Source organism: Triticum urartu, chromosome 3A, assembly GCF_056163025.1.
Source record: "Triticum urartu cultivar PI428250 chromosome 3A, HENAU_Tu73, whole genome shotgun sequence".
Lineage (NCBI taxonomy): Eukaryota > Viridiplantae > Streptophyta > Magnoliopsida > Poales > Poaceae > Triticum > Triticum urartu.
The window spans coordinates 45489489-45506474 of NC_141875.1; the positions used below are offsets into that span (position 1 = coordinate 45489489).

Genomic DNA, 16986 nt, shown 5'->3' on the forward strand with positions numbered 1-16986 from the left:
TCACATATCCGGGTTGTTTGGCAATGTGCAGTCCATATATAGATCACTGGAATGGAGTCAAAGATATCGGCCTCAAGCTGAAAGAAATAAGTGCTCTCAAAAGATTGTGAGTACAAAGATATGACTTGTGAAATGTATAGCGAAATCCACAATTGTCGCTAACTTTCATACTTGAAGGTTTTTGTGTGGAAAAGCTCCAAAGAATGAAACAATTATCATCAATGTGATGCAAAGATATGTTGTAGCTTGATATGAGGCTGAGGGACAGGCAAAATGGTTAAGGAGACCTGTACCCGGAGTTGATAATGGTTGACAACAACGATAACCATGTTAAGTAATTCACTCCTATGACAACGAGTCAAGTGTGGTGCCAAACACATTGACACAAAGTTGTACGTTGTTAAGGAGAAAGTCCGGAATTATGTTGAAATGCTTGGAGCATAAAAGCAATAGACAAGTGTTTGCAGATCTGCTTATTAAAGGCTTACCGCCCAGTGTGTTTGGAGAACACACAGTCGACATGGGTTTTATGGTATAGTCTAAAATTTCCGGACAATAAAAGGGCCCAAGGTTAAAGAATTTGTTTCAAAACAGAGAGGTACGTTGTGGTTGTCTGATTCTATCGGCAATTGAGCTGTGATGATGAAACATGTTCTATGTATTGATCTGTTATGAAACGAGTAAAGTAAAAGTATAAGGTCAAAAGTAAAAGTTGAGATCAAGGGGGAGAATGTTAGGATGATCTCCACCGCGTGGGCCCAACGGTCCACCGGGCTCTTAGATCCACGCCCTGATCAAGGGCGCTCAACCCATTATGGGTGACGGGCCCCTGTCACCTGCACTATATAAAAAGGTGGGGGCCGGCGGCTCGGATCATGAGGTTCGTCAAGCGCCGTACACCCCACCTAATCCCCTACCGATCTAGGGCTAGTGCAGTGCTGACGGGAAGCGCCGCCATCACTCCGCCCACTCTCTGCCACCACCACCGCCATCCATCATGGCCGGCAACTGGAGCTCCTCGAGCCACAAGGAGAAGATAGGTTCACCGGATTAATCTACCCTACCCGATCCACAGATCTATCAGGCATCCCATTCAATGTGCCTTGGCCGCTGGCCAGAGAGGCAGAGACCAATGATAAGACATGGTAGCCAGGCAGTCTGGTGCGGATACCGGGACCGGAAGAAGAGTAGAAGAGTAGTCTGTACTGGCCTGTAGGCGAATGATTATACATTCCCAAGAGCCTGGAGTAAGAAGGCAGACGGAGGCGAGCAGACTGACGAGTTGCCGGTTTGCACACGGCGACGGCGTAGATCCTGTTGAGGACGGAAATGACGAGGAGGCCGTCACGGGAGGCCTCCGGACGGACGCAGACGTGGGCGAATCGCGCGACGGGCTGGAGCTGGTCGTCGGCGCGGTGGCCGAAGTGGATGATATATATCTAAGCAGTTGGCACGGTCGGGGCAGCCGTCATCGTCGTCGTCGTCGTCGCTGCTGGGGAACTCGTCTTGGCCGCGGACTCTGGTCTCGCCGTACAGGAGAGGGAGGGCGGGCTAGCGGGCGTGGTGGGCCTGGAGGAAGTCGTGGGTGGACGTGGCGCGGCGGACGGCGCGGCAGCGGAGGAGGGATTTGGGGTCGAGGCGGACGAGGATCTCCCAGACGGCGATCTCGTCTGGGAGACCCGGGAGGAGTGGCGTCGCTCCTGCTGTTGCGGCCTCCGCCATGGTCGTCGCCGGATGGGAGCTCATCCTGTGCGACGCTCCCGTTCAGGTGGAGCCGGCGGCGGATGGGAGGGGCATGGATGGACACAGCAGAAACGGACCTGCAAATGGATTAGCTACGCATGGGATAGACTAGATTATCGGGCTGGCTATGTAATTTGCGGGCTGGGTTTAGCCCAGAAGGAGATCGCTGTTTTTTTTTTTTTTTGGTTATAGTTTCGACCAAAAAAACCTAAAGTTTGAAAAAGACTCACGGTGCGTGTCAGCCGACTGATTTCTCATTTCTCAAAACAAAAAACCGACTGATTTCTCAGTCGGTTCGTGACAACAAGCACCTTCGTGTTCGCAAGTTTGCGGTTTGCATCAGCTAGCTGATGCCTGTGCACGAGCTATAGAGCTTTGCGGTACGTGCACCGCTTGATGAGGACATATATATATACTCCCTCCGTTCCTAAATACTTGTCTTTCTAGACATTTCAACAAGTGACTATATGCGGAGCAAAATAAGTGAATCTACACTCTAAAATATGTCTATAAAGTGGATTGGAAAAATAACCATAAAGTGGCTGTAGTTTAGTGGTGAGAATTCCACGTTGTGGCCGTGGAGACCTGGGCTCGAATCCCAGCAGCCACATGTTGTTACTCTTTTTGGTTAATAATTATTGCAGAAACCAGCGATTTTTTTTTTACTCTCTTGGGCATACAATTCACTTCTCTTAACCTTTTCTATGCAATATATCCGCTGTTGTGCCAAAATAATGGCAAGAATCAGTGACTTCACATCGAATCCACTAACTAACTAGTTTCTGCACAAGCATGTCTCTAGTGTCAATGCCATTTTTATAACGAGTCTGAAGTAGCTCCAAACACAACATCATTATGTTGTTTGGACATAATTTACTTCCCTCAACTCTTTCTTCTTGTGTTAACCTTTTCCTTACGAAATTTCCCAGGCGTGAAAATGTATCCAAGGAAACAAACTGCAGTGCACAAGATAGACCCTCACATAACCTTTTTGGTTAATAATTATTGCAGAAACCAGCGATTTTTTTTTTACTCTTTTGGGTATACAATTCACTTCTCTTAACCTTTTCTATGCAATATATCCGCTGTTGTGCCAAAATAATGGCAAGAATCAGTGACTTCACATCGAATCCACTAACTAACTAGTTTCTGCACAAGCATGTCTCTAGTGTTAACCTTTTCTTGTTACTCTTTTTGGTTAATAATTATTGCAGAAACCAGCGATTTTTTTTTTACTCTTTTGGGCATACAATTCACTTCTCTTAACCTTTTCTATGCAATATATCCGCTGTTGTGCCAAAATAATGGCAAGAATCAGTGACTTCACATCGAATCCACTAACTAACTAGTTTCTGCACAAGCATGTCTCTAGTGTCAATGCCATTTTTATAACGAGTCTGAAGTAGCTCCAAACACAACATCATTATGTTGTTTGGACATAATTTACTTCCCTCAACTCTTTCTTCTTGTGTTAACCTTTTCCTTACGAAATTTCCCAGGCGTGAAAATGTATCCAAGGAAACAAACTGCAGTGCACAAGATAGACCCTCACATAACCTTTTTGGTTAATAATTATTGCAGAAACCAGCGATTTTTTTTTTTACTCTTTTGGGCATACAATTCACTTCTCTTAACCTTTTCTATGCAATATATCCGCTGTTGTGCCAAAATAATGGCAAGAATCAGTGACTTCACATCGAATCCACTAACTAACTAGTTTCTGCACAAGCATGTCTCTAGTGTCAATGCCATTTTTATAACGAGTCTGAAGTAGCTCCAAACACAACATCATTATGTTGTTTGGACATAATTTACTTCCCTCAACTCTTTCTTCTTGTGTTAACCTTTTCCTTACGAAATTTCCCAGGCGTGAAAATGTATCCAAGGAAACAAACTGCAGTGCACAAGATAGACCCTCACATAACCTTTTTGGTTAATAATTATTGCAGAAACCAGCGATTTTTTTTTTACTCTTTTGGGCATACAATTCACTTCTCTTAACCTTTTCTATGCAATATATCCGCTGTTGTGCCAAAATAATGGCAAGAATCAGTGACTTCACATCGAATCCACTAACTAACTAGTTTCTGCACAAGCATGTCTCTAGTGTCAATGCCATTTTTATAACGAGTCTGAAGTAGCTCCAAACACAACATCATTATGTTGTTTGGACATAATTTACTTCCCTCAACTCTTTCTTCTTGTGTTAACCTTTTCCTTACGAAATTTCCCAGGCGTGAAAATGTATCCAAGGAAACAAACTGCAGTGCACAAGATAGACCCTCACATAACCTTTTTGGTTAATAATTATTGCAGAAACCAGCGATTTTTTTTTTACTCTTTTGGGCATACAATTCACTTCTCTTAACCTTTTCTATGCAATATATCCGCTGTTGTGCCAAAATAATGGCAAGAATCAGTGACTTCACATCGAATCCACTAACTAACTAGTTTCTGCACAAGCATGTCTCTAGTGTCAATGCCATTTTTATAACGAGTCTGAAGTAGCTCCAAACACAACATCATTATGTTGTTTGGACATAATTTACTTCCCTCAACTCTTTCTTCTTGTGTTAACCTTTTCCTTACGAAATTTCCCAGGCGTGAAAATGTATCCAAGGAAACAAACTGCAGTGCACAAGATAGACCCTCACATAACCTTTTTGGTTAATAATTATTGCAGAAACCAGCGATTTTTTTTTTACTCTTTTGGGCATACAATTCACTTCTCTTAACCTTTTCTATGCAATATATCCGCTGTTGTGCCAAAATAATGGCAAGAATCAGTGACTTCACATCGAATCCACTAACTAACTAGTTTCTGCACAAGCATGTCTCTAGTGTCAATGCCATTTTTATAACGAGTCTGAAGTAGCTCCAAACACAACATCATTATGTTGTTTGGACATAATTTACTTCCCTCAACTCTTTCTTCTTGTGTTAACCTTTTCCTTACGAAATTTCCCAGGCGTGAAAATGTATCCAAGGAAACAAACTGCAGTGCACAAGATAGACCCTCACATAACTTGCCAGCCCAGGTGTCCAAACGATATATTACAAAAGAGTTCGAACTAGCTCCGGCCAAAGCAGCATGAGCGTCTGCAACTTGAAATGGTTGGTAGTACTGAATCAGCACCCATCCAGACCGTCCTTTTTGCGTAAGGCATAGAATTCTTTCCTTTTCTACCAAAAGACCAAGGACATATCAAGTATCACAAGCTTTGATCATCAACCTGTAGTTGGATGGATAAGACGGCAAGTAGCCCCAGCGATCAAACCTCACTCACAGGTGCTCATAAGGGTAACGGTGTGTGTGCGTGCTTATGGAGGTGAGTGTATTTATATGCTTCAACTGTATTGTGGCTTTAAAAAAAGTACCAAAATTCTTTATAAGCACACCCTTACAGGAAAAACAAAATTATATTCATAGCAAAGCTTGATTGCTGCCTCTGGGCCTCTGCCTCGGCGGCGAAGTAAACTTGTTTGAACCCAATTGATTGGATCTGAATACACATTTTGCCATCATCTCTATAGTAGCAAAACAATTGATAAGATTGTTATCATGTCCATCAATACGGGGATTCTTTAGATGCTAATCAGAGCAAATTAACGCGTAAGCATCTACGTAGTACAACTAAAAGGGGAAAGTTGATTTGGGTCGCCACATTTTATCTTATTCTTTTGCGATGGGTAATCGTCATTTACTTGCACGAAGAACAAACAGGAAATATCAAGAGCTGGCACCACACATATGCATACAATACATGCGCAGACAGAAACTCCAAATTATTATTGTCTACATATATGTAGATGTAGATAAGACGGGGAAGGCACATCAGGGCGGAACTAGAACGGTAGGAAAAGGCACATCATTCCACAAGACGCCTTACACACCACAGGTCAGGGTACAAGCCACAAGGGGCACACATACGCCATGAACCAGCTCGATACGATAAGGTAGATCTCGTCTTATTCTCGGCGACAATTAAAAACGAAACACACAAGCACACACCATGCATAACAACTACTAGCGCTCCTTCATCAGGTCCGTCCATGGCGTCTCCTTGTCTTGATTTGATGGATCACTTGCAGGTGCACGGGTTGCAGGTGCAGTTATCGCCGCACTTGCACCCTCCGTTCTCGGCTCCGGTCTCGGCGGCGGCCTCGAACGACGGGGTGCCCTTGGAGGGGGCGACGCCCATGATGAGGGTCTGGGAGGTGGTGGTCTTCACCCCCTCGTCCATCTCAGGGTACATCTTGCACCTGCATGCACAAGACGATCATTATCAAGATCGATTCACAAGGACTGCTGTAGATCTCTCCAAGAAATCGGCAGACAAACAGACAGCGTGCATGGCCTCATCTAAGGGAGGGAGATTTTTTTCCCTCCTCCTCAGCAGACTTGTTCATGCAAATCTCTCAATTTATTTGTCAAGGAGAAGAGGAGATCGGTGGACATGCATGCTGTTAGGCAGCGGAACAAGATGGATCGAGGAGAGGTTTGAAGGAAAAGGTTGAGAAAGAAGGCATAAAGATCGGGAGATCGAACGCGGGTTTTAGAAGGAGATTGGAGATGAAAAATTACCCTCCGCAGCCGTTGCCGCACTTGCAGCCGGATCCGCACCCGCAGTTGCCTCCGCAGCACGACATGGTTGGTGATGATCGAACTCGAGTTTATCCGCTCCGCTCTGTTCTCTGATCTGATCTTGCTCTGCTTTCGAAGGTTGGTGCGCAGTCCCGTGATTTATAGAGGGGGTAGAGAGGCTATCCACCGTCCACGTCTCGGGGCGCGTGGGGGCCATGGGCTGGACGCCACTGCCGAGGTGCCCGTCCATTCTGGCGTGTGCCGTTGTGGCCCCTCACTGCTGATTGAACCAACGCACGCACCCACGAACGGTGACCGTCGCCCGTCCGTCCATCGCCACGCCATGGACGGCGGACGCGGACAAAATGCGCTACCGGCGTGCATGCATCCGCGCTACACGTCCACCGTCGATAGTTCCACCCTGCCAAGTGTGGCCTACGCCCGATTAATTATCAACGAAGCATCCAGATCATGCTAGCTACTCACCCGCTGGACCGGAGTGTGGTTTTTCCGGATCAACCCGTGATAACATTTGCCCGACAAATTGCTTGCTTTTTCTGTATATATGGAGAGAGATCACTACATCCTATTTTTTCATATAATTTTACTTTTAACTAGACTAGTTAATTATCCGTGCGTTGTAGCGTGGACATACAGCATCAATCTTCTCCGACATATGCCTTACATCCATCATATTCTATATTTTTGGTTCTCACAAAAAAGATAAATCTACTCCCTCCATCCCATTATATAGGAGCGTTTCTGACACGCGGAGAGGGTATGTGTTTTGCAATATATGATTTGATTATAATTAGGTGAAAGCAAGGAATTTTTTTTTTGATTTAGTTTGGGTTTTGGTATGATATTATTTGATTTGAGTATAAGTAGGGAAGGCAATAGAAGTTTTGATTTAGTTGAGATTCGATATGATTTGACCGAGTTGATGCGGGTGTGTTTTTCTAGATTATTCTAAATTACTCTATTTATATTGGTTTTATTTGATCACGAACCCAAGGGGGGCCTACAGGAAAAACTAGGGAAGAAGGTGAGACAAACCCACAAACTACTCTTTCTTTGCGGAGGATAGGAGATCTTCATTACTTAGGGTGGTACATCATTCTTACAAAGAGTAACAATATCATCAGTGACTCCTCCTAACCACACAACATTGCGCGTGGAGTGCACCGCCAATAGATAGCAAGGGCATGGCTAACTTTTTTCTGAGTACGACTAATCTTACTAACAAAGATCTCCCTCGCATCCTTCATCATCTCATGTATCTCTCTAACTAGCACCATATACCTCAAAGGATTAGGTAACGTAACTCCTCTTTAGTGGCAAAGATAATTCATGTGTGTTTCAATGCATATATTATTTTTAATGCATTAGGTCATGATTTACATGCTTAGTCATAATAGTCATGTAAGTAAATGTTTACCAAATAAAATCATGTACATGACTTACCTACCAAGAAAAATTCTAAGATTTATTTGGTAAATATATTTTTTGACTTACCAAAGAAAATATATTTGATAAGTCAATAAAGGACAGTTAATGCGTTTTCAGGGGAAACCACTAGAAAAAATAGAGATACAAAAGGAGGAACAAAATCAAAACAGAGAGAAGGGAGTTGGTTCCGTTGCCTCCCCTCCTCACTCCATTTTTTCCTCCTCACGGCCCCCTCCCTCCTTGGTTTTCCTGTTGATTTTTTGGTACTCTCAACCAATGTTGCACCAAACTAAAACCAACATAAATAGAGTAACTTGGGACAATTCAAACCAAATTAATACTTTTTTCTAAAATCATGCCCTACATTAACTCAATCAAATCAAATCAAATTTTCCTAAAATCACAGCCAAATCAATAATTCCCTAAAAATGATATCCTACATTAACTCAATCAAATCAAAACAGATCTTCCCAAAATTACAATTAAATCGAAACTTTCTTTTTCTTCACCTACAGATACAAATCAAAACAAATCTTACCAAAACCTCAACTAAATGAAAACTTCCCTTGCATTCCCTATACATACTCAAATCAAATTAAATCTTATCCAGGTATAATATAATGTGTATAAGGCATATGCCAGATATAATTAGTGTTAACCACTAGAATATGTATGCGGTCGTTGCAACGCACGGGCAATTAGCTAGTGTACGTGAGGTTGAACGAATAACGAGGTGAGCGGCATAATGTTACATAGTATCCTTACAATTTACTAAGCTCCTTAGGAACAAAGGCCTAGCTTAGTGGTAAGATTCCTTGTGGTGGAACTAGCCCATCCGGCTGGTTCAAGTTCTAGACTTGACATGGATGCTTGCATATTTGTTGGATTTTTTTTGGGACTTTTGGCGTAATTCTTTCAATTGTATGGCGTGCCCGTCGGTTACAAGGTGTAGCAACGACTTTGTCAATCTCGAGATCTATCGTCTTGGTCTCTTGGAGATGCTCAAGGGGTGTAGAGACTTTGTGCATGTGTATTGTGATCATCTGCGTCTGTGTTGTGTTTTCTAAAAAGAAGAATAGAAGTTTAGGAGAGATCTAGTATTTTTTCTCTATGTGGACCCCACCTATAAGAGTCTAGTCAGTCATGGGTCTTGCATGACAATATCGGAACCGACATTCTTGCTTTTGTCAGTCCACTACATGTCGCCTCCCCACTACTTGGTTGTATAGGCAAGGAGCAAAAGAAGGTTGTTGTGTTCAAGGTGCCGATGTATTTGGTCATTACAAATTCATGGAAAATGTCTGTGAATTTAAAATCATTCTAAAATTCTAACCTCCCTAGGAATGTGGTTGTTCATGCGTCGGGGTTTTGGTCGCCACCGAGATGAACAAATATTCAAGAATTTATTTTTTGTGAATTTCAAAAGATGTTCATCAATTTTAAAAAGCGCTTACAAATTTAGACGATAATCATAAATTTAAAAATTGTTCACTAATATTGAAAACAGTCACGATTTTTTTAAAAATTATGAGTTTTAAATATCTACACAAAAACATTAAAACGGAATTGAAATTTTAAAAAATAATTATACATTTGAAACATTTGCAAATTTAAAAATTATTGATGAATATGAAAAAAAATCTTTATGAATTTGAAAAACAGAAAATGGGTGGAGTATCGGTGGGGTATCATTGCGCTTGTGCTTATCCATGCGTTGGTTGGTGGTGGACCAACAGACCAATCAGTCGAATCAAAATTGATGGACCAGTAGGTAAAAATATTCAAGAATTTACATTTTTGTGAATTTCAAAAAATATTTACAAATCTTAGAAAATGCTCACCAATTTAGAAAATAACCCTAAGTTTTAAAATTATCACTAATATGGAAAAAAATACTCACGAAATTTTAAAATGTTCATAAGTTATAAAAATCTTCACAGTTTTTTAAAATGGACATGATTTTTTCAAAAAGTTTGCCGATTTTAAAAAGTTGTGAATTCAAAAATTGTTCACAAATATGAGAAAATATTCATGAGATTTATAAAAGTGTTCACAAATTGTTCAGGAAATGAGTGGAGAATCGGGGTATCATTGCGCTTGTGCCTATCCATCCGTTGGACCAGGCCCTGTACATGGTGGTGGAGCAGCCAACCAATCGGTCGAATCAAAATCGATGGACCAGAAGATGAATACGACCCGGACAGAATTTGCAATCCACTATACACGGTAGGCGTGATTCGAGTCATGCATCTCAGCATCTGTATAACCATGTGAACTTCATTGTCTATCAATCGATCGCCACTAGCTCGCTCACCACTTGTTACGCATGAAGCAAATATCTGGAGAAAGCTACACTCATATATATCAACTTAACCTTTTCTTCTGACCCTTCTCTTTCTTTCTTGGCATGAAACACTAGCTGAATTTGTTAACCACTGAATTTTCCACAACGGAATGTTTAACTATATTGTATGGTGAAATATTTAACTAATTGCACAAGCATTAGCTGTTTATTCCTTTGGGAGAAAAATGACAGATGAACGCGGGCACTGTTGTTTACTTGCACTGCGTTGGGACACGTGTAATATCCCTATCCATGAATATATCTGGCGCTCGCTTGCTACCGACGAGGTGTCCTCGGCTGTCTCCTTTGGCATAACATACAAGCGCAAGATATGCATCCGAAAGACAAAAAATATTCCTCTCAAAAAAATGTTTAATCTATTCATCAAACATCATGGCAGTAGAACACCAAAAGTAATAAAAATATATCCATACTTTTCAACCAACATATAAAAAAAGTTCTAAAATCCAAATACTTATATCCCCTTTTGTCATTTTCAGTAGTCCACGCTTGCTCAAGCAACGGCTGAAAATCCTCATGCCATGAAGCTAGAGGAAAATGTTGGGCCCTTGCTCCCAAACAGAAGCCCGGAGTAGATATTGTTGGAAATATGAGCAAATTACTACGAGATTTAATCCGAATAAACAGAAGATAAATCATGACCACAGCAGCAGAGATTAAACTAGTCATGCGAACTAGCATAGCAGATGAACATATCACATCTAGGGCACATACTAGAAGTATGAATTCTACCACGATCTCGAACAGGAAGGATAGAATCACATACGGTGCAGCGGGTGCAGCACCGCCGGCGTTGACGTTGTCGCCCATGTCGTCGAGGACGAGGTTGCCGAGGTCGGGGAAGAAGTCGTCGTTCGCGAAGTCGTCGCTGCCAGCAGTCGCGCGAGTGTGCTCCCCAAAAACCTGATCGCCCCTCTCCCGTACAGGATCACGAGAGGCAGGGTTCCGGAGGCCTGCTGTCCCTTCTCGCGGTGCACGCCAGAAGGAGGGATGGAGAAGACTTGCTTGGCGACGCAATGATCTGGAACGGTGGTGAGAAACCGGCGTGGCGTGGCGAGGCGAGCGAGGAGGAGCGCGCGTGTAGGTCTCCTCTTCTTATGCTCATACAAGTGGTAGAAGAGCTCACCTTATAAAGAGGTGCAACTCTCTCTCAACTTCCGAGGTGGGACTAAACTTTAGCCTCACTCACTCCACTCACATGTGTGCATGAATGGGCCAAGAGAATTTCAGAATTTTAGTTGGGCTTTGGGCCAAAGGCCTACTAGCAAAATTCCAACAGATATAAATATACACACGGGTTTTTTTTCTTTTGAGGTGTGCCTGATGATAGATGGTTTGGGCTGGCCAGCATGGACCCAGTGACAGTTCAGCAGGTTCAAGCCCCATTTCAGGCCACTATGAACCCATTTCTAGTATGGGCCTCTCTCGGTGACCACTGGTTCTTTCTTGCTACCCGACAAGAAGAACTAGTATTGCTAAAAAAAAGAAGAACCAGTAATAAAGATCTACGTATAAAGAAGGGAAGAACAAGAACCCAATCAACCCAGAAGAATTATCTCTTACATTCCCAATCAACCCAGAAGAATTATCTCTTACATTCTCCTCATGGAAGTATGAGTGAGACTAGAACGCATGAACCGACAAATTATTGTTCCAAGATATTTCTTACCTGAAGATATATTCAAAACAGACACTGGTACAATACAGTTGCTTCCCATGTCTACCCAATTCTCAGCAACTAGTCTAGATGAACCACTAAGATGCATGACCAAACATTCAAACAACATTCTCCTGACTGACTGTTCCTGTTCTCCTCTCCTATTCCAGGAGGAAAGAACCAAAACGGTATCTAATATCTTCATGAGGATGTAATGCAACAACCCCTTACAATTCCACAGTGTAATATATATCAGCACAACAGCTAAATTAACCAAGAAATAAAGGGGGCAGAATAAATGAATGACTAACTATCTATCAAAGTATCAAGAGCAAGACTCAAAACATTAGACAACATGAACTAAGAAATAACAACTCTGAAAGGTTAGCTTGCTTCTGGTTGTAAGCTCATATGTACAACAAACAATGGATGGAAGTAAATCACAGTTCATCATAGACGCGAGGAGCATTTGTTGGGGCAGGTCCATCTTGGGGCACTTTACCCAATATGTCTCCAGCTGATACTGAGCCCGATCTGATTGCATCAGCCAACTTCCTTTGCAGTGTCAACAGGCCAATACGTCTCGAGACAACATACAGAACTGCCAAGGAGAATATGAGGAACCCAACAGTCAGGATGATCCTGGAAAGAGATAATAGTTAGAAACCAGTACAACCCAACCCAGACAGTATTGTTATTACACAAGCAAAAACTCGTCTTGCGGATGGAAACCAAATGCATATTGCAACTGGAGCAGGTATACATGACTTAAAAGACATTTGTTCCACTTCTTTTGTTTGACTGAAAGACCAGAATGAAAGACTGCACGACCCACCAAATCATAAACGATTGGTGCTACATACCTATCAAGAACATCTTGTCGTTGCATCGTGGAGAGCAAACCACGGGTGCGCATCAGCAAAGAGCGGTGTCCTTGATATTCACCTTCAGCCTTTCGGAGAACACTTGTCGATTCATCTGCATTAGAAAAGAATTAGCTAGCAACTTGGCCTCGATAGGTCTGGAAATGCGTTAAATGACAGAAACAGAGTAGTTCTTATTCATATGGAGCACATGACTGCCATGGTTCCTTAGTAACAAATTAATAACCAACAAAAGTCTATAATCAAATAACTGTACATTTGTAAGGAAAGCTTGACCAGGCTTAAATGTACAGAACCTTACAAGCGAGCATCCTATGCACAGGCTTAATCACAGGAAAACTTACCAAAAGTTGACAAGGTATTAGCGCTTCTTTCCACTTCCTGTCAAAAAACATATAATAAATTACTTTTGAACTTGCGACCAAGAAATCATTAGCAATATGAGATATCAACTATACGAGCAGGAGTGCTAACCTGAACCATCAACTGCCGAGACCTACGGAGGCTCTCAGTAATACTTTCTGCAGCAGATGTCATCCCAGCCTTTGTCCTACATCAGTTAGCAGGTTTGTGTTCATTGTACAAACATAAATTACAGAATTATTAAATAATATATAAGGTGATTTTTTTTAATTAGTGCACTGCGATTTCATTTTGACGTCATATGAAAGAGTTACATCAACACAACAATATCTAATTTGTTGACCACATTTTCTAGTTCAAGTAAGGAAAGTTATCATTATCCCTGTTCTCTCCATATCAGCAGTGAACATCACCATGACTGTCACCCATAGGGACGTCGACATAACCCTCCATCACTGCACGCATCCACTGCCAATCTGCAAGCATCCCCAGTGAGTACCACACCGCCTTCATACAAAGGAGGTAAGATCATGATTGATTAACTAAGCGTGGCAGACTGGCAGTGACTGCCTGCTATGTCGACACATTCACAACATGCCAGCTGCCTCTCGCACCCTATGCACACCGACTGTCTAAATGACTCCAACTTTGAGCCTTGCAACACTCACTGTAGAAGCCAACCATCACATCTGTCTGGTTGCACCTACTTTGCAAACAAGCTTTTTGATCCCTCTAGCAACCAAGCTCTTCTCCTTCAAGCACGGGAGTCATTGCCAATTAATGTGTTTTCTGTTCTTTTCTGGCATGTGCCTATTTCAATTCTTGTTTGGATTGATCAATTTGCCGCCCCCTTTCGATTCGCACAATTGGATTCAGTTACTTTAGGTTCTCCGTCATTTATCATGGGTAACTGACGTGTCTACCTTCAAAAAACATGGCTTACCTTACCGAAATTCCCGATAAAATGGAGTTAGCATATCTGCATTCTTCTAGGCAAGAAATGTGCTTGTGGCTGCATAAATATTGTTACAGTTTCTCCCTGCAGTTTAACTGAGCACTGACATTCATGGGAGTTCTGCCAGTGATGGGGCTGGCAAGTGGACAGAACACAGGATGAGGGTGAAGAAGATAAGAGGTCCATTTTTTATTTGCTGCTGATGATTGACTGGATGTCACCATTGCATATTCTGTGGTGTAAGCTGCTAGAGTGGCAAAATAACCTCCACGTCAGTAGAAACACTAATACGAACCACTAATGGCCATATGAGAGGGTTAAATAACCAGTTCCACAATTTAAGGAGTTAAATAGAATTTCCCAATAGTCCGGATGAGGAAAGTAAACTTGTTCCATTAGAACTAATTCACAGCCTATGGAGGCCTTCATGAGTTCTACACTTGCAGGAAATTCTCGTGAAACTGAACATATCATCAAACCCATTATACAACTAACGTCTCAAATATTCCAACGATATGCCAACAACAACAATGCAAAGACCTCATTTAATCAACTTACTGGAGATTACGCCTACGGATAGTGGACTCTTCTCCACCTCCCAGAAGAAGCTCCCTCTAGAGAAAGCAAAATTAGATTGTGAGAGCACCTTAAATCACAGTAAGCTAGCATTGCTCAGTTAGTAAAGTATCAAATTAATGGAGCATACTCTGAAGAAAAACCACACACCTCTTCTTGAGCAGCCTTTCCCATGTTCGCTTTTGCTTGTAAGTTAGCACTCCTCAGTCTCACACGCAGCCTGAGAAACAAAAATCAGTTGTATACAAAAACTAAAGAAACAAAGCAAGCAAGAAAGAACTCTAAGAACAGCTTACCTCTGATATTGTTCCTTCCATGACCCTAAGGTTGCCTGTCCAGACTGAACTTCTTCAAAAGTGGGTAGCTGCTCTGCCAGAAGATCAAGTCTGCACTGCAGTGCATTGAGCAATTGCAGTGCATCCTGTGCAGAACCGTTCAACCTAGGAAGAGACATTGCTTCTTCTGTCCCTTTTCCCATCTTCCCACAAGATTCAATTGCAGCAATGCACACCTCAAGCTGTGCAACTGCTTGGCTCCATTCCTTTTTCAAGTTTTCAACGGCTTGTGTGACCTCATCCATCCGTATTATCTGAATAGATCAATTCAACGGATTTATAATGCTGCTACTAAGAAAGCAATTACTGGTTAAAGACGAGACCTGTAATGAAAGCGGAATCAAGCAAGAAACGTTCAATTGGCAAACTGACAGGTAGTGCTGGGCTAGGCTCACTTCCTGCTGATAATCAAATTTACCACCTCAACAAGAGATTTCCGTCCCAAATATAAGCTTAGATAAGGAAAGTACTTAAGTACATGAATACCTGCCCCAGGTAGCAGAAGATTAATCTGAACTAGAAATTGTTTAAACGTAAGCTGCTACTCCAGCTGCAGTGCCCGATGGCTGAAGCAGTTGAGCTCCAAACGGATGGTTATCGAAGTCCAATTTAGGTGCTTCTATTTCATATACTAGCATGTAGAACTTTATAACATAGTGCTTTCAACATGAAAGGCACGTAAGAACCAATCAATAACCACGCATATTTAGAAACTATGTACCTTTTTTTCTCCTTGAGAAGGTTCAGTTGTTTAGAAAGACCACTAGCAAGTTTGTCATGTGAGACAATGAAGACATGTTATAATCTTATAATCATTAATTGATAGAGCGGTTGCAGCTGATATTTTTTAGCTGAGCTGATTTTTATTTTATATGTTGTGTAATCACGTCACTATACTAGAAGGCAATCCCATATGCTCAAAAGATAAAAGATATATTCTGCTCAAGTAAGAAGAAGAACACCATGCATGTCTTGCTCATTGCAGTGATAGCTCTAGCAGTACTGGTGTTGGGGGCGCGCTCGGCGGCGCGTCACACCGGCCGGCCACGGCAGCTGGGCGAGGCAAGCGCAGGGAGTCGGCGAGGGAGAGCGGGGCGGGACCAGCAGGGCGCGAGCAAGGAGGTGGGCGACGGGGCGCAAGCTGGTGGCTGTGGGTGCGGGGCGGGATGCGCTTCGAGCGCGCATGGGAACGACAAGGCCAGAGCGAGCGGCACGGCCAGGGCGCGTGCAGCAAGTGCAGCCGGCGGCGAACGGCGGTGGTCGGGCGGCGTTGCGAGGCTGCGGCAGGGAGGGCCAGCAGCCAGCAACGGTTGACGGCAAGCGACGACCGCGGGCAGGAACGAGAAGACGCCGGCGAGCTAGGGAGAGGCCACGGCGGGGGTAGCGGCGACGGGGAGGAACGGGGCGGCGCGGTGAGGGAGAGACGAGGAGAGGGAGGCGCTCACTGGGGCCGTAGGGTTAAGGGCAGTGGGGCGCGAGGTGGGGGTTGGAGACGTCCGCCGGAGGGGAGGCAGTCTGGCGGGGAGGTCTGGCGAGGTCCAGGCGGCGGCGCGGTTCGTTCCGGGCGGCGGAGTCGTTCCCCCGATCCAAATCGGATCGGGAGGGGGGAGGGGACGAGGGAGTGGGGGAAGTGGGTGGTTGGGTCGATCTAGGTCACGGGAGGAGTGGGGGGTTATGGGGGCGCCGGCTGGTGGCCGGTTGGGCCGGTGGCCGAATGGGCCGGCCTGCTGGGCCGAAGCCTAGTGGGGGGCCTTTCTCTCTTTTTCCCTTTTTTGTTTGTTTTCTGTTTTCACAGTTTCTTTTCTGTTTCAATTCAATTTAAAACATTTATGAATTTTATAAAACTGTATCCTATATACCATAATTATCTATGTAATATTTAGTACAAACCGAACATTTTAGTTTAATATTTTGAAAACTTTTGTCGTTTGACTTATTTAGGGTTTAAATTTGAAACGGTTTTGAATTAACCCGAGATTAATTACAGTGACAGAGGTGACGTGTCACCATTAACGTGAGATCACTATAGCATGATTATCCGGGCGTTACAAATCTCCTCCACTATAAGAAATCT

At 43.2% G+C, this 16986-nt stretch overlaps 2 protein-coding genes and 1 non-coding gene across 6 annotated transcripts; 1 reads left to right on the plus strand and 2 right to left on the minus strand.

Moving 5' to 3' along the window:
* Positions 1 to 2281: 2281 nt before the first annotated feature.
* TRNAH-GUG (transfer RNA histidin (anticodon GUG)) lies at positions 2282 to 2353 on the plus strand. The gene has a single exon. It is a non-coding gene; the product is annotated as a tRNA-His (tRNA).
* A 3161-nt stretch (positions 2354 to 5514) lies between these two features.
* LOC125529627 (metallothionein-like protein type 2) lies at positions 5515 to 6496 on the minus strand. Its single transcript, XM_048694043.2, has 2 exons — positions 6329 to 6496; positions 5515 to 6006 (listed from the first exon to the last, which is right to left on the minus strand). Exons 1-2 carry the CDS (start codon positions 6391 to 6393, stop codon positions 5826 to 5828), a joined length of 246 nt encoding a protein of 81 aa, XP_048550000.1. The 5' UTR covers positions 6394 to 6496; the 3' UTR covers positions 5515 to 5825.
* A 5407-nt stretch (positions 6497 to 11903) lies between these two features.
* On the minus strand, positions 11904 to 16551 carry LOC125529628 (uncharacterized). 4 transcript variants are annotated; one of them, XM_087546245.1, is made up of 8 exons: positions 16358 to 16551; positions 14874 to 15166; positions 14728 to 14797; positions 14560 to 14615; positions 13158 to 13233; positions 13028 to 13064; positions 12663 to 12777; positions 11904 to 12441 (listed from the first exon to the last, which is right to left on the minus strand). In XM_087546245.1, exons 2-8 carry the CDS (start codon positions 15155 to 15157, stop codon positions 12240 to 12242), a joined length of 840 nt encoding a protein of 279 aa, XP_087402371.1. In that variant the 5' UTR covers positions 15158 to 15166; positions 16358 to 16551; the 3' UTR covers positions 11904 to 12239. The 4 variants fall into 4 exon arrangements, with proteins under 4 accessions (XP_087402371.1, XP_048550003.1, XP_048550001.1 ...); XM_048694046.2 differs by having other exon boundaries at positions 11904 to 12400; positions 15875 to 16526; XM_048694044.2 differs by having other exon boundaries at positions 15875 to 16526.
* Positions 16552 to 16986: the final 435 nt, after the last annotated feature.

Excerpts from the sequence above, each read along its gene's own strand:
- LOC125529628 (XM_048694044.2), bottom strand. Across the intron at positions 14,798-14,873 it reads TGGAAGGAACAATATCAGAG|GCTGCGTGTGAGACTGAGGA; the intron begins GTAAGCTGTTCT and ends TTTGTTTCTCAG. Across the intron at positions 13,065-13,157 it reads CTCGGCAGTTGATGGTTCAG|GAAGTGGAAAGAAGCGCTAA; the intron begins GTTAGCACTCCT and ends GTTTTTTGACAG.
- LOC125529627 (XM_048694043.2), bottom strand. The coding sequence starts at position 6,393 with ATGTCGTGCTGCGGAGGCAACTGCGGGTGCGGATCCGGCTGCAAGTGC. Across the intron at positions 6,007-6,328 it reads TGCGGCAACGGCTGCGGAGG|GTGCAAGATGTACCCTGAGA; the intron begins GTAATTTTTCAT and ends TTGTGCATGCAG.